Source organism: Aphelocoma coerulescens, chromosome 8 (genome assembly GCF_041296385.1).
Source record: "Aphelocoma coerulescens isolate FSJ_1873_10779 chromosome 8, UR_Acoe_1.0, whole genome shotgun sequence".
NCBI classification, from domain to species: Eukaryota; Metazoa; Chordata; class Aves; order Passeriformes; family Corvidae; genus Aphelocoma; species Aphelocoma coerulescens.
This window is the reverse complement of record NC_091022.1, coordinates 7,390,677-7,410,491: the sequence shown is the minus strand read 5'-3', so window position 1 is coordinate 7,410,491 and position 19,815 is coordinate 7,390,677. Positions and strand designations below refer to the sequence as shown.

The window sequence follows — 19,815 nt, the reverse complement described above, 5'->3', positions numbered from 1 at the left end:
CTGGAGGGACTTTCCTTATTTCCTGTTGTTCCACTTCCCTTAAATTCATTAGCTTTCCCTGGGCCCGTGGCATTGTTCAGAATGGGATCTGTGTTCTGCCTGGCATCTTATTTTGGTGTGGATGTCTGCTTGTGCTGTGACCTATGGAAGCTGTGAAGGTGACATTAACTGGAAGGCACGCATGTCCTTTCACGGCTCTGTGTGTTTGCTGCTTGGCAAGAGGATGGAATTGGTAGCGTAACTTAACACATTCCTGATGAACCCAGCTACCCAGGGTGGCTTCAGCTTTTTTACTTCTGCAGTCTGACAGAAGGGGACTTGGAAACAAAATTTCACTCAGACAGGCAGTGTTTGATTTGGGGTGAGTGTTTCTGTGGGCTTTGGTGATATGGACAGTGTAAGACCTGCACAGATTGGATTTGTACCTTCTGTTTTCATAAGCAATTAGCCATCAAACAAGTGGTCATTTACCAGGGCCTGGCTGAAGCTGCCTTCCAAAATTCCAGTTTTTAAGGAGTGGACAGGACCCAGCATTTGGCCAGTATTTCTCTTGTGAAGATAAGTCACTGCTCCAAACACCGGAGGTTGCACATCCTTGCAGATCCTTGCGTGCCTTGCTGAGGCCTGGCAATGGGGACTCTGGAGCAGCAGCTCCCGCAGGAGTTGGTGTCATGATCCAATTGCTAAAACCTGCTCGGCTCCTGCTCTGGGAGCTGTCAGAGGATATTAGGACCCGGAGGCCAGCCTGCAAAACACAGTGTCTGTGCAATGCAACGTACTCAGGCCTCTGTGAGTCTGGTTTCTGTCCTGAGTCTTGCTGCTGTTTAGATTCCTCTGGTTCTTGCAAGGGGCTGGCTCCTTTCCTTTGGCTTGAGCATGCTGCTCATGTGCAGCTGGTGGTGGGTATTTGGTGAGGGGTCTTCAGTCCACAGACATAGAGGAGCAAGTTGTTGTGATGAGCTCTTGGTCAGGGACAGAGAAGTCCACAAGTTTGCTGCTCCCTGGGAACCATAACTCACATCAAATGAGAACTACAGCCTGGGCTTGTCCAGCGACAGACAGGACAGGCTCCTGTTGATACTGGGCAACAGGAGCTTGGTGGAGGGCAGAAAGGCAGGTACCAGAGCCCAGCCTGTCACAGCATCTGCACAGTTGTCCTGTGGAGCTCCCGAGCCTGGTTTATGGCCTCTCTCCTGCACACCTGTAGGAAGAAACAATCAAAACTGCAGGTTAGATTTGACCAGCGGAGTCAAAACCTGCTGGATGGTTTTCGCTACTCACCTGGCACTATTAAATCTCACTTAGAAGGGACGCAGACTTGGCCAGTACAGCTCAGCCAGAGAGAAATCTGAAATCACAGAAAGAAATCTGCAGCCCAGAAAGTGCTGATGATGGCCAATGCTTTTTCCAGCTCAGGAAAGCTGCTGCCAAGAACAGGACAGCGTGCAAAAAGCAAAAATGCTTCCTAAGCAAGGCAGCAGATGCCCCCAGGCAGCTGCCAGCAGGTTTTCTACCTGCCTTCCTACTTCAGGGAAGGACATTCCCTGAAAAGCCCAACAGTTGCCTTGACTTTCAGCCCGGGCCAAGTGGGACCTTCATCAACTTCTCGCCTTGCCAGCTGCCATGAAAGCAGCGATGGCAGGTGTGAGATTGCAGGTGACTTGCTTGCTTCTGGCACTCCAATGCTGTCATTTTTGGCTTTTGACAGCCTCTGAGTGGGCAGGATGAGGGAATCACACTGAATTCATGTCTTCTGGAGCAGGCCTTGGGCCATAGACCACCTGGGTGGAAGGAAAAGGGCTAAAGGGGACATAGGAAACATTTTGTTCAGGGCTTATTCCATAGGATGATTTCTGGGAAAGGAGGGGCTGCAATCAGGCAGGAGGTATTCATGTCAGGATCTTGGGAAATCAAGCTCAGCCTGGCCCAAACCAAAGGGAAAATATAGCAGAGCCTGCCCAACATGAGAAAGTGATGTCCCCACTTTACCTCTGTGAGAAATGAGACAGCTCTTAGTTAAAAAAAAAATTAAAATAATTTATTGAAAACGGAAAAATGGAAAAATTACAGAAATTAGAAAAATATAAAAATTTGGGATCCTATGGCTCGATAGATGCTATGCCCCAGGAGCGCAGGGATTTTAGATCTTCTGGATAAAACAGCACTGAACCTCAGGTAGAGAAAAAGGACTTGCAGTGCTAGGCTGGCTTTTGGCTGGTCCAAAAGCAAAAAAATTACTAAAGGCTCCTTAATAGGAGTAGGGCTTTCCCAGCACTGATGTCCACCACAGCTGGCCTGCAGGGAAAAAAGAGGGCGTGTTGCTGGCTGCCTCATTTTTTTATAGTGCCTTTGCTCTGCCCACAGCCCGCCCACAGCCCACCCCTTCGGTTTAAAGTGATTGGTGCTTTCCCTTTGACAGATCATCTCCGTCCACCAATGGCTCGTCGTTGTCAGAGGGGTGGTATTAGTTGAGATAAGGGTCCTACAATGCCTTCATTAAAATTCAGGTTGCCATGGAGCTTGCCTACAGGGTAATGGCTATGGGGCTAAAAATAGCTGCTGGCTGTTAGAACTGGGGTTTTTGGAATTTGCCTTGGAACCAAAGTACAAGTAAAAACACCAAAAAAAAAGTATTAAAATACATCCAACACATCTTAAAACACTTGTAAAAGTATACAGTAAACACAGGAAAGATAACTCTTATGGTGTACAGGTGGTTTGAAGTTTGAAAAGGGAGCATTAAGTTGGGAATTTTTAACTGGGGAATTTTTAACTGGGAAGGGTGCAACTGTCTTAATAAACTACTTTGAACAATTGAAAACACTGATAATGGAACTTGATTTTTGTACCTGGGCTGATGGGTTAATTTTAACATTCAATTTAAAAATATTTAACTCAAAATTAATTAATTAAAGCACTTAATATGCAAAGACCAAGCACAAATAGGGATTTCATGTATGACACCTCATCTTGTGTCAGTGCAAACGATCCAGATAACATGAAAATCAGACATGGTGGAATGCTGACATTACATGAACAACCAAGATATCCCATGGGGAAATGATACAGTTTGAGCAGAAAGACAATGGGGGTTGTCCTGGAAAGTCCTATCCTAAGACAGAGAGAAAGGGCCCTGTTCAGTCCTCACTGTATTTCCTTGTCCTCCTCCCTTGTCTCAGTTGGTACCAGGGATCCCAAGTTGGTCCTGGATGAAGAGCAGGGTATGCTGTCTGTCACAGGCTCTTCCCAGACTGGAGTCTGATGTGGATGGCTCCTGAAGGCAGCAGAGGAAAGCTCTTCAGGTGAGCTAGGAGCTGCTGGATCACTGTCAGAGAATGGAGAAGATCTCTGCTACTTCACAGCAGATCACATTTGATCAATGCAACCCATGGAAACAACCAGATGCAGCAGAGGTTCTTCTATTCTGTCTTCTAATCCATGCCTTTCCTACAACTGAGTTAAAAATCTGCATTTTTAAAATATACCAGACATACAACATATCTTGTAAAGTAACTGCAACTACTTACAAGTTTTTGGCTCATGGAAATCACATAACTAATCTGATTTCTGAAAAGAAATCAGACATAGATCCCCATTTTCTCCAGACTGCTATTTGTCCAGTTTGGCTGCATTAAATTCAGCAGTGGTTCCTTTAGGCACTGAAAAAAGTGTTTCAAATGCTGCCAGACAAAGCTAATAACACACACACACACACACACACACACACACACACACTCACAATAATCAGTCAATGCTTTTGTTTTGTCACTTTTGCTTCCTGTTTCTTAGAACACACACAGGGCACATTTTGGTTCTTGGCCCATTAAATGGTGAACAAAACCTCACAACATCTTTCCCTGTGTTCTAAGGGGGAGAAAGTCTTGCAGGTCAGCCTTTTTGTGGCAGAAATGGGTGATGGAGACTCCATGCACTTTAAAAGCACTTTATTCATGTTTCTGCATGATCAGGGGAAATGGAGATGGTTGCAAACAGCAGATACTCTACTTCCATGAAGCTCTAGAAAGTGATTCTGCCTTAGAGTAATGCACTGTGCAAGGATAAACCATCTGGAGACGTTTTAGGAACATGGGCTCCCCTAGATTTTTCAATAAGCAAAATTTAACTCTGAAGAGCAGGTTTCTTCTTGAGCTTACACCTGAGGAAAGAACTTGTCAGAGGATCCTAGGAAACAGGATTTGAAGAGCCCTGAGAGTCTACTTCAAGCTGTCTCACACTGAGTTATACTGCAGGTGGAGGCTGGTGCTGTGCACCCTGTGCAATGAGCAGGGGCTCTGACAGGAACCTGGGTGGATCCCACTGCAGTGGCACCCAATGTCTGAAAGGATGTTCCAAGCAACCCCAGGGGTTTGGGTGCCAACTCCTACTAAACCATGTCCCCAAGTGCCACATCTACATGTTTTGTAAATACCTCCAGGGATGGTGACAGAATGATACTGAACTCCTTAGAGGAGAGCTCTGGGACCTTCCCAGGAAGAGCAGAGGAGCTATACCAGGGAAATGACATGTCCCTCCTGCCTTCTCTTTCTGCTGCTGGATAGGAGGCCAAACAGGCCTTTGCTCTGATCTGGGACAGCCATCCTTCTGTTCCCATGTCTGGAGCAGGAAAACCTAAGCCTTCAGGGTGTTTGGATGCTGAGGGAACAGGTGCAATAGGGGACCTGAAAAACAACAGATCAGAAAACATATGGGCCTGCCCCAGCTCTTAATTAACCTTAATTGCTGTAGCTTCCACAAAGGTCTGCATGTTTTCCTAGTGTGGTTTCCGTGCAGGCAAGCACCATTCCCTGTGATAGAGAGCAGACACAGTAATGCTCTCAGCAGCCCCTTTCATTCCACAGGGGGCCTTGCAGGACAGACCACCTCCATAAAGCCCAGCTGGTGGGCGCAGGGTGCAGGTTCTTTGCAGCCCACCCCTCCAATGAGATGCTGTGGGCTTCTCTGGAGAGAGAGTGGGGGCAAGGAATGAGTTTGGAAAGCTCAGGAGGGTTATCACAGCCCAGTGGTGTGGCTCGTCAGCCTGCCCTCTGTCAGAGGAGGTGACTCGCTGATTGCTGCTGCAGGGCAGTGAGTCACTCAGGCTGCAGGTGGTCAGCTGATAAATGTATTGAGGCAGCTCACCTGCAAGTTCGATGGCACCGTGAAACCACTGGGTATTTATAGAAAGAAACTGTGTCCTGACTGGTGCAAAAAGAACACCAAATGCTCTTTGGTTAAAGAGCACAGCTGGGCTGTAGCACTTTCTTCATGACTTCAGACCTAGAGAAAGGGTAGTCAGGAGTTTTTAGTAACCTCTTTTGTTGCTCAGACAACAGCAGTGTTTTTTTACTTGAGTCACTCTTCCTCACTGAAAGTATTTGGAGAAACAAGTCATTCCCAGTTTAGTTAAACATTTGTCTTTCCATGGCACTGAGTTGTAAATAAAGCTGTTGTCCTAAAAATACTAAACTACGTTTCCTGAGGTTCAAAGATATTCTCTAAGAAAAATTCTTGTGTTGTGCTGCAAACTGAAATGTGAAATTGGCTGTCCAGATGTCTGGTAGTGAGCAGCCCAGCCAGCCAGCCGGCTCTTTGCAAGGGAACAGCTATTCCCACTGATGTGCTTCAGTCCAGCAGAGCCTCAATCCTTGCTGAAACTCAAGGGCTGGATACGTGAAGCACAGCAGAAGGAGCTGCCTTGAGAGATGCAGAGATGCCAGTGAGAGAGAGAGAGTGCAGTGTCTGATGCAGGCACATCTTGTCTGGCCAGCCAAGCCAAATGTTTATCACCTTTGGATTCACCATGCTGCCCAAAAAAGCAAAACAGACGTGTAGTAGTGTTGGCAATCTCCGTAGGAACCTCCTGTCTGCCAGATTCTCTCTCCCCGCCCTCCCAGCGGGTGCCAGCTGGGTTTTTGCTTTCTTTCATCCTGTGATTGTGTTTCATCAAAGCAAGCACAGTCACGGGATGCAGAGCCTAAAGGCTTACTAAAATTAGGCCTGATCTTTGGTCCTGTTTGCAAGTAATTTCTAGGCATGGTGATGCCTGACACACAACCTGGCTAAAATCAAGGTTTGCAAGTCCTAAGTGCAGCTATGTTTGTGTTATTGTTTGCAAAGTCCTTTGGAGCAGCTATGTGCCTGCTAGAACAGACCAGCAGCACAGAGGCTCGGATCAAAGAGTCCCTGTGAAATAGATCTCAACAGACAAGCAGGCTCCACTATCCAACTACCTGACACAGGAGAATCACAGGAGAAGCACAGGGAATGCAATTTTGATACAATCACACCATGTTCATACAGTCCCCACAACTCAGTGCTGGTGTCACACGTGTTCACTGCGGAGATCTCTGGGTCTTCTGCAAGAACAACCAATGAACAAAGTCCCAATTAAGTTAACGGGGCTTAAACAAATCTTTCAAGTTGAATGTAGTGGTTTGTGTTTTAGTGGATCTGGATCTTGCTAAAGCTTCCCTTCCCCCCTCATCCCACAGACCTCCTTAAATAACAGTGGTTACTAAAGAGGAATTATGAACAGCAGTTCAAATCCCAAAGTGCAGCTGGAAGAGGTGTTTGGAATACATGTACAAAATACCTTCAAAGAGGTGATGAATAAGCAATAGAGGCAAGGAGGGAGAGTAAAAACTGTGGTTTCTGACCGTTTTTACACTAAGCTCGTGGTGGTTTTTGAATGAAGAGGAAGTGTGGATGTTGGGTCCTGGTTTGGCTGATTGCCAAACACGCCATGGAAATCAGTGCCTGTCTGGTAGCGCTGCCCTGGGCTAGAAGAGCATTCAATCAGTGCTGGATCTGGAACAACAAATCTTCCCAACCCTGGTCTGCTCTTTGGGCAACAAGTTCGGTCTAGTTCAGGTCTTCATGAAGACCTGGGTGGCCAGCAGTGCTCTGCCAGGCCTGTGCTCAGCTGCCTGCTGCAAAATGGACTTCTAAATAGCAGGAACCAAGGTGAAGCCAATCTCATTCTGCAGCATCCTGCGTATACCCATGATATTCCTCTGGTGCAGAGCTCTCTGATTTCCTTTTCCCTGCTACGTGGTGTCCCCATAAGCTGCAGCTTGTGAGAAGGAAAGGGATGTATGGGGTGTCTCATGGACAGGGATGTCCAAGACAGGGATGGAGCACTGTTTTAAGAATGTATTTGAGAGAATTGAAGGGATTTAAGTTCAAAACAAATAAAAAGGAGTGATTCTCCATTTTCTATTTACCTGTCCTGGAGACTGATGTCCCAGAAGCTCCCTCTGAGTTCCAGAGAGAGATAGGGGAGATCCTGGTGTCAGCCCTGAAACAGGCTGCTCTGAGACTGTTAGAAGCTTTATAGGCCAAATCCAACACCTTAAATTTCAGCTGAAAACAAAAGGACAATCAGACCTGCTGAACACCCTTCCAGGAAGCTTTGCAAGGCAGGCTTTTGTTACCACTCTGGCTGTAAAGGTCTACAACCTCTCATTTGATGAACATACAGCAGCATTTTTTTGCCTCCTAACAAGGTTTCCTTAGAAATGGATCCACTGTTGAATCCTGAGCCTGCCTGGCATATTCTGGGGGACATCTGGTGTAAATTCTTCATTATTAGATTACATTAGTTGCAGCAATAATCATTTACATGGGATTACTACATCCAAGCTTGTCTCATTGCCTTTATCCTTTCACACATTGTCTTTCCTGGTTCCCCTTCAAACGGCTGTTGTGAGTCTGTGTCGAAGCAAGAAATTAACTTGTTAGTAATTTATGCATCATTTCCTCCAGCCACATGTATTTAGGGCAAGATCAATAAAATATAATAAGGAAGAGGGTGGGTGGGTATTGTCACCATGGGGCTGAAATAATTCCTTTGGTATCACTGTAAATCCTTCCCTCACACACAAAAACCTGCAGTCCTGTCCATCATTAGTTTGTTTTGCTGGACTGTATCAACAGGACATTGATTCAGCTCTTTTGTCTGCCTGGAGAGTTCATGTCCTGCTACTTCTGCTCGCAGCCACATAAAGTGGAGATTTAAGATTTTGAGAGAGCCATGTTTCGCAGCCTTTCTTATGGCTCCTGTTGTGTAATTAAAGCTGTGCCATGTCACACTGGAGATTCATTTCTGGAGTGGCTCCATGCTCTGGCAGATGCTGTAATATGTTAGGTCTGAGAAAGGGAAAGGGATGGGAAGAGGGATCTGAGCACCACAGCTCAGGGCACAGAAAACTTGCTGTTTTGGGCACTGGGGAGGCAAGCCTGAGTGCATCTAAAAGGTAACTGGCAGGTTTGAGGGGATCTGGAGTCCCTGAGTAGAGATCTGACTGCTGGGCAGCCCTTCCTGGGTAAAACAAAACAAAACAAAACAAAACAAAACAAAAAAAAAAAAAAAAAAAAGAAAGAAAAGAAAGAGTTTGGATCCATCTTACCCACAGCAGTGCAAGGACGTAAGAGGGGCAATGATTGTGGCTGACAGAGCACACTGGACTTCTATGGTTCCTAAAGACGAGTGTCTTCTCTCACCTCCTGGCTTCAATCCAGACTACCCTGCAGGGTTTCAGATTCATGAGAACTTGAATTTGAGGAATTTGTGGCAGTTTTGGATTAAGAATTTCCTGAAAATGCTAACAAAATCAAACCAGCAATTTGTCACCCTTGCTAGCTCTGCATGCCTGGATTCCCTGTGGCTGCTTCTCCTGTAGATGTCCTGGCACTTGGCACTGATGTGGAAGGGACTGTGTGGCCCAGCTTGGCTTTGGCAATGTTCTGGCTGCTGCTCTCAGCAGTGCAGAGGTTCTAAATCCTGAAAGTCTCTGGAAGGCAATGTCTTGAGACCACTCTGCACTTTGGGGCCTGTATATTTTGTTGCTGTAAATGTGGAGAAATCTTGCAGAGGGAGGTGATTAAAAACCCCTCGAACATCTGACTCACACCCCAGAGGAATTCTTGGTGGAGTTGTGCTGGGCTGGGCAGCACACAGTGTACAGGATGGGGCAGTGGAGGCAGATTAATCTTGCCCTTCACAACCCCGGCGGTGTTGACACAGCCTGAAGGGGAGCCCAAAGGAGATGAGATACCAAGATTATCAGTTCAGACAGGGGAGAGGAATGCTGTTTGCTTGTAGCTCTTCTCCACCAGGACTGGCAAAATCCAAACATGAGGGAAGATGTCTATGCATGGTTAGAGAATGTAACAGAGATAAGCACAGGAACAAAGCCAGGGGCTCTAACTTCAGCACCAGAAAAACCGGTCACAGCACAGGCTGGTTGTTTTCTGAAAGCCTTCTGGAGACAAGGGTCTGTCCAGGTCACCTGCAAGAGCTAGGGACACTGCCCAGGAATGTGTACAGGACATTGCTACCTTCACACCTGCTCCCAACGTCCTCAGACAGCTTCAGTGAGACAAAACCAGCTATGCTTGGTCTCCACTGGAATCCAGTGGTGATGAGGCTAACACTGCCACCTTCTTGATGTTTGTTACCAGACAGAGCTGGTGCAGATGAGAAAAAAAGTCAACTGGCAGAGAGAAGGAGGAAAGCAGAACTGAGACAGATGCTCAGACTGGATGGATGGCAGTTGTTTGCTTGGTTTTGTTCCTTTAGGAGCTGGGATTAGAAGAGAAGTTGCTTCCAGGAGACACTTTCTCAGCAGAGCCACTGCGGACAGACTACTTTGTGTGGCAGGGCCTTTCCCAGGCAGCCCGTGCAGCCAGCCCTCCCCTGCCCTCCCCCTGGCATTGCAACATCTCCCGCTTTCCAAAGAGACAGGAGCCTGAAGAGCAAACACAGGAAACCCCAGCCCCGGTCAAGGTCTGGGAGGTAAATTTGTAACTTAGGACAGATTGTGAAGATGCTGCTCTGTAATATGTAAATATTCCTTTCTTTCTCCAACAGCCCAGAGCCACTGAGAGAGCTGATCCCAAACCTCCCTTCATGGTTGAGTCTGCTGAAGAGACAGGACGCAGATTGGAAATGCAGCCGGGCACACAGGCTCCTTATTCCCTGGAGATGGGATCCTTCCCTCGCTTCTGTAAGTCCTGCCCTGACCCTGGGCTCAGCTGTGGGCTGGGAGGCTGCATGGGACACCACTGTGAGCATTGCCAAGAAATGTGGGGTGTGCCCAGCCTCCTGAGCATGCTGCTCCTTTAGCCATCAGTGCCAACTGAACAGACTTTATGGGACTTCAATTTGGGTGCAGGTTTTGGAAAGAAACTCTCATAACACTGTGATGCACTCTCCACTGCAGGAGAGTTTAGACACTGGGAAAAGCTATTTAACGGGAATGGTGGAGGTGTGATGGGACAGATGGACTGGGGAAGGAGGTGGCAGCTCTGTTCTTGAAGGTCTTTGGTCTGATTTGGGGCAGGAAGATGGGCAAGTTGAGCTTGTGTTCCTCTGTGCTTCTTCTAGACCTGTGAGTCTGTGCTTTCTTCCCACAACGGAGGGAAAGAAAAGTGTTTGGGGTGTGGAAGGGGATACTATATTTATTGATGGCTTCTACTAAAGGAGTTCTGGGGATCAGCTCATAAAGATTAAAAAAGAACAGGTGGAAGTTACCCGTAGAGCTAGTCAAGGGTTTTCCACAAGAATAATACTTTTAACAAAGTGATGGTTCACTCAAAACTGAACCTCACCCTAGATAAATATTGATTTTGTCAAATATATTAAATATGTGTGTGTATGTACAGAGAGAGAGAGAGAGAGAGAGAATTCCACTGGAAAACTGTCTTAATGGCCTAATTAATTTCAGATCCCTTTGAACCTGGTTTGGGTTTTGACCTGATTCAATGTGTTTCACCACCTCTGCTGCATGTGAGCTTTTTGCAGTATATGTGTATCAATATTCTGACCAAAAGGAATGTATTTACTTGCCTTTATATATTTCCAAGTCACACAAAATATAAACCAGCTACCTCTCTTGCTGCTTTATTAGTAAATATGTCACATATCCATATAATATCAAGTTTAATTAGCATCAGCAGGTACACTATTTGCCTGATTCCTATATATCAGTAGCACAATGCTGGAATTGATCCAGTCAGATGCAAAGTAACCTTTGCACCGGTTCTGAACTCTGGGAATCAAAACCAATCTGTGTTGGGCAGGTGTGTAAGAAAAGGACAGAGACAAAATTATATTCTTGTCTCTAAGCTCTAAAAAACTGTCATGAGAGCCACAAAGGCTCTCATCCTGCCAGCCTATTTCACCCCTCAGGATGAAGGAAGGCTGTACAAGATCCCTGTCTGGTGCTCAGCCTCAGTCTCAGTTTCAGGCTTAGACCCCATACCCTGCTGTCTGGAAGTGATCCACAGAGGATTTGTCACCAGCTGCAGCCAGCAGAGCCCAGAGATGAAGTCTAGCATGTGCTGCCCAAACCAGTTGCAGGTACTCACAGGCTGGCCCCTTCCACTCTGCGTCTGTCAATAAAGTGAGCGTCCTTCCCATCCTGACTTTTCCCAGCTGACCTTTTTAAGCCCAGTTGCAGGTTCTGCCCAATCTTCCCTTTGACAGCTCTGAAGGTTCATTCTGAACGTTATAGAGGCAGTTGGTTTAGCGGAGAGGTCTGCAACCTTTCCTGGGCTGGCCTGCCTTTCCCTCCTCAGAGACAAGCTCACGCACACCTGAAAACACTTGCGGGGAGCTGGGAGATGCTGCCTTTACCATGGTCCCCTTCAGACAGTGAGCTTGGAGCTGGCTTTTGCATGAGAAAGAAATGTCTGTGTGAAGTCAGGGAGCTGGGAAATCACAGGTGACTGGAACAACAGGAACAACTCCTACTGCAACTTTTATGTAACACCAGTGACCTCTGAGGGAGAAGACTTTTATTGCTGAGCTACTCCTTGCACTGGAGAAGGAACAGTAAAAGCACTTTAATTAGCTAATGAGAAGGAGGTTACTCCTAGACTAGACCTAGAGTGTTGTAGAAGGCATCACTGCAGTGACAGCAGTAGAGGAAAGGGTGGGAATGTGTTTGTTGGAGATATTTTCTGCTTCAGCTAAAGTCCCAAGGGCTTTTTTACCCACAGGATGAGGCTAGAGGGTGGTTTGGAATTAGATCTCTCTTATCCTGTGATCTTGTTTGGTTTCTTTCCTTGCTCCTGCTGCAGTAGCTTGCTGGGATGATTCAGAAGCTGAGCTGAAAGCCTTCACCATGTGCCTGATGTGATGCCTGGCCCTGTAAGGCCCTCACCTGGGCTAAGCAATATCCCGCTGTCCAGAAGGCACTGCCTCGCTGGGCTGCCCTTGGGAAAGGGAGAGACAGAAGCTGTCTGGAGCAGGTTCCTCTCCTGTGACCAAGGGGCAGTGCAGCAGCTCTGAAGGACCAGGATGCCAGTGCCTGTTCTGTCCTTGACGTCGGTGGTTGCTGAGCACAGCTCTCTTGTCAGATGAGCCCTTCTGCCCTGTGGGGTTTTTGCAAAGCTCTTATTTCCTTTCTTGTTACAGTTTCTTAGTGGAAAGCCTTTGATACAGTTCTGGCAGAAATTGCTCTCACCATGGCATGCCTCTTCTGAATTTTCTCCAGAAACATTGCTGGATCCTGAACAAGACATTTTGGGGCCAGGTTTTGGATAGTCCATTATCTACCTGTGAGGGGTGGCAGAGGTGACGGCTTCATTGTGGGGAGGCCAGGCTGCCTCCACTCTCAACTGGCAGAAGTCCTATGCTGTCAGGAGTTTTACAATGGCTTTATTTGTACGTTTTGTTATAGCTTATATTACTGTGGTTATATATGTATTTATTACTAGAGTAAATCCTCTGTTTTCAGTGTTTGAAGGAAGAAAAGCATTACACTGCAAATCTTGTAGGAGAAGCTGAGTTCAGATACTGAGACCTACTCAGGGGTGGATTCTTCTGTTGTTGGCACTAGCCCTGCTAGGCTTGAGGGCACAAAGCCGAAGTGCACAAGGAATCTCAGCCTCCTTCTAAAAACAAACAGAATCTGAGTCTGCCATCCCTCAGCACCCTGGGGAGTACATGGTGCGTCTGCTGCAAACCCAGAGCAGATGAAGTTGCCTGGGGAGTTTGGCTGTTTTGAGGTGCAGGCTCACTCCTTTCCCCTTGGGTCCATTTCTTTGGGATCCCCAGTCGAAAGGAAGGCATGAGAGAAAAGGTGTCTTGTCTGGGTGCTGAGAGCTGTGCTTCCTGGTCCTTTGCATAGGAGCCAGCAGGGTTACAGGAAGATATAGCACTGTTTTGGGAGGAAGGCTGCCTCAATGGCTCGCCGGCCCTGCAGGCAATGAAGGGGTTAAAGCTCAGCCGTTCTGCCCAATCAGTCTGGCTTGCCTGTAATAACCAATTAACGAAGTGTAATTGTGCAAATCCATATGTGGCAGTAATTACCAGAGAGATTAATGGATTCCTTCCTTTCTAAGCGGACCCCACCGCAGCTTGCCAGCGTCCCCCCGCCACCTGAAAGGGTTCGGAGAGGGGGGAAAGCGGGAGCCGCTCTTCCCTGGACACTCTGTGATGAAGCCAAGCGGACAGGGAGGCCCTGTGGGAACTGCCCCGTGCTTGTTTAAATAACCCTTTTCATCTCCCTGCTTTCCTTACGTACAGCTCGCTGCTCCCTGGCTTGGACGCGGCCTCTTGAGGACAGTTCGTGCCCAGCCTGTCGGGGCCCGGGCCGCCATGTCCCTGCCCTCCCCATTGTCCATTCATTCCCTCCTCCCTGTTCCCCTGTTTAGCCCTAATTGCTACAGAATATCGCGTCTGTTTGCCCTCTTCTTTTGTAGCTTTGTTATTTTAGTTGCAATGGGTAATCCAGCAAACTGTTAAAGGCATACACGAGGCGAGGAGGGGACAGCAGGGTGCCTGGGGCAGGTTTTCAGGCCAGGATATGGGGTTGCATTTGGGGGATGGCAGCTTGCAGGCAGGCTGGGCCTGACACGTGATCTCGGGTGGGTTTTCTTAGGGACATGTGACCACAGAAGCCAAGAGTGATCCTGGAGCGTGTGAATACTTCCCCCTCCTAATGCTCTGGGTGGTGAAACAGGGCACTGAGTCCTGCTGAAGGAGGGGGGGGGGGGGGGTGCATTTTCAGACCTGTTTCCTGGCAAATCACCAACTGGGCAGCACAGACCCCTCCACAGTTGCACCAGCACCTTGAACATTTGAGATGCTAAGTGGCTTGTCCCACCGTGGTTAGACTTAACTCCACATCACACACGTCTGAGCGCTGCTGACCCACGGGGAGAGGGAGCTGGGAGAGCTCAGCCCCGTGTCTGTGCTGGGCGATGCTCCCTGCCCCTGACAGAAATCTCGTGCAGAGCCCCAGCCCGTGGGGAGGGCTGATGTGCTGGCCGGGGAGCCATCCGTCACCAGCCGCACGCACAGGGCCGCACGTGCCCCGGGGGTGGCTGTGCCTGCTCAGCAGGGGATGGGGCAGGTGGCCGGGGAGCCCTTCACTGGGATGGCAGGGAGTGGTCACATCACATCTCACGTCAAGCATCCTCCCTGCCTTCCTCTCCAGGCTGAAAAAGGGATGCTGGGGTTTGAACCTGGATCTGTGAATTTATTTATTTGCCCTCTGTGTGCAGGCTGGGACTTGGGGTAGGTCAGAGCTGTGTGGGCCAGGTGAGAGCTTGTCCTGGATGTAAAAAGCAGAGCCAAGTCAAAGGTCAATCCATCTTGAAAATGATGGATGCTTCCAGGGAAGATAAGAGCAGAGTGTGTTTGAGTGTCCTTCCTCCAGCAGCCTCTGCCCTGAACTGCTCACCATCTTCCATCACTGCTAACCCTGTGGGTCCAGGACTGGCTGCCCCAAATCTGTGATGATATCTGCACAGATATCCCTGCAGAGCACATCTGGCCCTTGCCTGGCTGTTCTCGGGCAGCCCTGGCCCCACCTACTGCCACACACATGGTGTCAGATGTAAATGGCTTTTTTCTTACTGCTGACTTGTTGCAAAGGCCAGGAATGTGGCTGCTCCGAGGGAGTGGCTATGTAAGGTGCTCATCAGAGACACAAGCAAGGCTCTTCTCCAAGGAGGGTTACAGATGATGGAGGAGGTTCTGGGAGATTCTTTCCTGGAGGTGATGGGAATGCACAGAAAGATGCAAATTCCTAGAGGATTGGGAGAGGTGGAGAACACTGACTGAGATTCTGCTTTTGGGTCTCCTTGCTTGGTGTTCTGGGAGCCAGGCCACACAGATAGCTTGGTTTCCATCCAGGAAAAGGCACCAGGACTGCTCTTGGGTATTCCAAATGGGATTGTTTTGTTTGTCAGAGAGGTGTGTCTGTTGGAGGCCCTTGATTCTTTTAGCTCTTCCATTTCACCCAACCACAGGTTCATCAATACTCCTCTTCCCTTGCTGCTGGGTCATCCTAGGTGGGAGGTTATGTGTGCCAAAACACAGCATGTAAACATGTTTCCTGGGTCTGCTCTGCTTGTGGGATCTTGAGGTAGCCCATGTTTTGGGGGAGCAGCCTTTCTGGAAATCTTCCCACCAGGCACAGATGCCCAGGCAGATTCAGGGAAATACTTGGGACACTGAGGGATGTATCTTGCACAGTTTATGGCATGCTTGAAGTGTTGGGTCCTTGCTGCCCTGGATTTTAGGTGCCAGGGCTGCAAGATTTAGTAGATAGGTGTGATTTAAAAGCCTCAATAATTAAATGAGTCGTGGAGACTGATTTGTGAGGATATGGCTTGGCTCTCAAATGTCCAGAGTTCCCAGTGGGAACATCCCTTGGCCTGTGCTGACTCCCAAACTGTGCTTGGGAACTATCTGATGGGAAGTGCCAGTCTGCAACGATCAGGACAGACCCTGGGACTGTGCCCCAGGACTGGCGAATTTATCAGCCTTTGGGGGTGTGCTGCTGGTCTGGAAAACTTAAGGCCTGAAAAGGGACTGGGCTCCAGATTTTTCAGCTGGGATATGTCTGACTAGTAGAGGAGACAGCTCTGTGGAGAAGCTGATCTTCGGGGCTTGCTTTAATAAGCTGACTTAAGTCAGTGCACATCAGTGCAGTGCCAGTACTTGAGTATGCCCACATCATCCCAGGTCATTTCTCTGCTTCTGCTGTGTAGAGGCTGCTCCTTCTGCTCAGAGGCTCAAAAGGACAGGGCCAAAGTGTGTGGCTGGTGCTCTTCTTTCTCCCTCTCTCTACTGGGAAGGAGTTGAGGGGCAAAGAGCATATATTTGACAGCAAATGTCATTCCCCATCCCTGCAAATTCTTCACGTGCTTGCTCCTTGCTGCTGGGCTGTCTCATGTGGTGTGGTCTGTCCCTGTCTTGATTCGGGGCTGTTCCTTTCTTTAGGGCATAGGGAATTTTGTCATGCTCCCATGGCTTTAAATACCAGTGGATTTTCCATTTGGTGGAGGGGAGCATGTGGCTTTTGAGAGGAGAATATGAAAGCAATGGAGGGCATTGATGAGGAAAGGGATGCTCATAGTAGCTGGCTCCTTACCCACCTGTTGGCTGCACAGGGAGGAGAAGGGATTTAAACATCTTCTGTAGGGAAACACTGGGAGGAACCCATCTTGTGGGAGAACATTTTGGCTGAGTTTCATGTTGTGTTTATCTCCCTTCAGCTGCCACTGGAAGGTGAGTCCCAGGGGAGGGACAGCTGCTAGGACAGATGAGAGGTTGTGTGTCTGTGTGGGCAAGGCACAGAGGTGGCTTGGTCCTCTGCACGTCAAACAGACTGGGCTGGTGGAATGTTAACTGAAATTGGTTGTGTCTATAAAGAGATGATCTCAAAATGAACCTGTTGCTCTTCTGTGAAGTGGAAATGTCTTCATGGCTTAGGGGACAGACACAAACTACCAAGAGTGGAGTGGTTTGAGCCACCAGAGGAGGCAGAGACAGGTGAGGGCTAAGGTGAGGTCTTTATATCCCCCTTCTCCTTTTTTTACTGCCAGTTAATGAAGGAATTCTTTGGGCATTTCTTACCTTAAATACATTTTATGCCTCATGTCCTTGGGCAACAAGACTTGGGTTGTGCTTCATTTCTTCCAGTTGCCATGCCTGGGCTGTGTCTCCTGATCCGGTGTTTGTGGAGAGGCTGCACAGGCATATCTGCACCAGAGCATGGACAGGGGTGTATCTCTTGGCAAAGATGGGGTCTGGTTTACTGGTTAGGGGGGGTGCGGTGTGGGGTTTTTTTCCCCCTGATGACTCAGAAGCATCCTAGGTGTCAGCTGGGGGCTTGCATGTGCAGGGTTGCTGGATCAGGGTATTTGGAGCAGTGGAAACTTGTTCCAAGGCTTGCTTGAAATTCCTGAGTGGAGTTCAGGAGACCCATCCCCAGGAATACTGTGTCCTTACAGAAACAAGTGATTTTTGTGCATGAGAGGAGAAAGCAAAGCCTTGAGAAACCTGCCTCTCCCTCTTTCTTGAGGACACACTTGTGTTTTAATGGTATTTGATTTCCTTCCTTACTCTCAGGGGACCCAATGGACGGGAAGAAATCTACTGTAAAAGGGGTTAGTGTGCCAATGGCACTTGCAGAAGTGAAGTGGAGGTGGGATTCAGGTGAGCTGTCTGGTTCTGAGGAGCTCCAAGCATCCTCTGAGAGGGGCAGCATTCCACTGTGGCTTATAGAAAATGCCTCACTGACTGGAGCAAGGACTAAACTCCGAAGACCTCTGGCTGAAAAGTGCTGACTGCAGCTGTGCCTTGGTGATTTGGTGGATGTGACTTTTGGGCCTTGGGTCCAGATCAGAAGCTCTGTGGCCATGTGACTCATCGTGCTAATCTGGCATAAATGCCCTCTCCTTCCTCAGATCTTTTCTAATTATTGTAGTGGGCCAATTTGATAAGGCAGGCTCTATCCTGGATCTATGCTGGCTGCCAGGGAGCAGACTCTATTGGAGACACAAAAGGAGAGACAGGAGTGATTCAGAGAAAGCTGGAGCCCTCACTGTGGCATTCATGTGACAGTGTGCAGTCAGATGCTCACACCTGATCCAGGCAGTGCTCAGTGCAGTAACCCAGTGTGAACAAGCTTGAAGCTGTGGCCTTTCTGCCTTGGAGAAAACACGGATTAGAAATCCAAAAGTACATGCTGAGCTCCCCTCTCCCATGGCAGGACACAGAGGGGCCTGGGATTAGATGTCTTATGATAGATATCAACCTTCTGGGCTTTTGGGGCCTGGCTGCTGTAGCTGGGACCTTGGGGACCCATGGCTGTGCCCTCAGCCCTGAAGGTACTGGTGGCTAGCCCTTGATGTGAAGCTGTTCCTCTTGGATGCCTCCAGTCTTCCTCCCCTGAGAAAGGAGCTACTCCAAGCAGAAATAACCCCTGTTACCTTGAACTCTAGGATAGCCACGTTTGCCTGTCTGGTTTAAATAGACCATCTGAGGCAGCCGGATGTGATGGAGATTGACAGGTTGTCTCTGGAGTTTTGCACTTGCTGAAGCAGGAGGAAATGTAAAAGCATGAATGTGGGGATGCACAGCATGAGAGCAGCAAGCAAAGCCCCCCAGCTGCACAGCAGGCTGTGGCACCTGCCAGGGGGATGCAGGTGGGGGCCCTTCGTGGCCCTGTGCAGGGCACTGCTGTGACAAGACCTTCCCCAGCCTGTGCTGAGCTCCGGTGGCCATGCAAGGTCCAGCAGATGCCTTGTGTGTCACCCAGCTCAGGCTCTTGCCAAGAAGGGGAAGAGTCTGCTCACAGACATCCAGGTTTCCCAGCAAAAAGAGAATGAAGAATAGAGCAGGATCAAGGGGGAAAAAAAAGAGGTTGAAAGTTTTCCAGAAGTTCTGTAGAGATAGGTACGGGGACCAAGTTTCACTTAGGTAGTTTGTTTCTAGGTAGTCAGAGAAGCCTCTAAATCAGCATTTTCTTGTGACTGAGGGTTGCCTTTTAAATTTTTTTAAAGTCCTTGTCCCTACAAGCAATAATGTAGGGTTGACCTGGACAAGGAACATCTTCTGTTGAAATGTTTTTCTGATAAATGGTTGTTGTGGGAAAACTGGAAAATTGCATGGGCTGTGTCTTTCAAGATTTCTCTGAGAACTTTTTTTTTTTTTTCCCAGGAGATGAGAAAATCCTGGTCAGGGTGTAGTTTTCTTTGAAGGAAGATAACCTAGCTGTTTTCAGGCATTTTGCAGAAATCCCAGCTCCACATCATGTGAAGGGCAGGGTTAGAGATGGGCTTGTGTTTAAACGACAACCTGTATGTTCTCTGATGCTCTGATTGGAAAGTTTGCTTGCAGAGTGGTATCAAGGAGGTACCAAGTAAACCTTTCTTCACCTGTCCTTTGAATATCCCTTGCTGAACACCAAATGACTTGTCAAGGTGAGCTTAAGAGTTGAGTGTTCTCTTCCCAACAAAATCTCTTCTGGACATAAGGCCCTTTTGTCAGAGACCTGCTTTTGGATCTGAGTGACTTCAGCACTTGCACATAGAAATCCTCATTTCATTCAGTGCTTATCCAACCTGGAATCCTGGTTTTACAGCACAGTTTGCTGTCTTGTACCATGGACAAGAGAAATAAGGTGCTCAGCTTGAAGTGTGAGGGATGGGTGACTCTCAGTTGGAATACTGGGGTTCCTTTTTTGTCTCTCTGATCTTTGTTCCAGAAAAGGTAAAAAGGTAGAGTGACCTGTCTTAAAGCAGGCAGGGAGCCATGAGCTCCCAAACTCTGAGCTTCTACTCTTGACCCACCCATTGCTTCTGAATACAATGCATGCCCAAATCTCTTTGTGGTGCAGCACAAGTCTCCTCCATTACAGGCTTGCTTATTCCCTTGCAAGCCCAACCCAAAGCAATCCATGCTTTTGACAAAGGAATATTTTCCAGAGGATCCAAATGCTACTTTTTTGGATCCACCTTCCCAGGAACACTTTGCTGCATGCTTTTCCATGACGCTACTGCTGCTGACCT

General features: G+C 48.2%; 1 protein-coding gene across 1 annotated transcript in view; it reads left to right on the top strand.

Moving 5' to 3' along the window:
- Positions 1 to 9,848: 9,848 nt before the first annotated feature.
- The window catches only part of RXRG (retinoid X receptor gamma), a 37,211-nt gene continuing 27,244 nt past the window's right edge, over positions 9,849 to 19,815 (top strand). Inside the window, exon 1 of the mRNA XM_069022840.1 lies at positions 9,849 to 10,007. Within this exon, the coding sequence (XP_068878941.1) occupies positions 9,911 to 10,007 (97 nt within the window). The 5' untranslated portion in view covers positions 9,849 to 9,910. The remainder of the gene's footprint in view (positions 10,008 to 19,815) is intronic.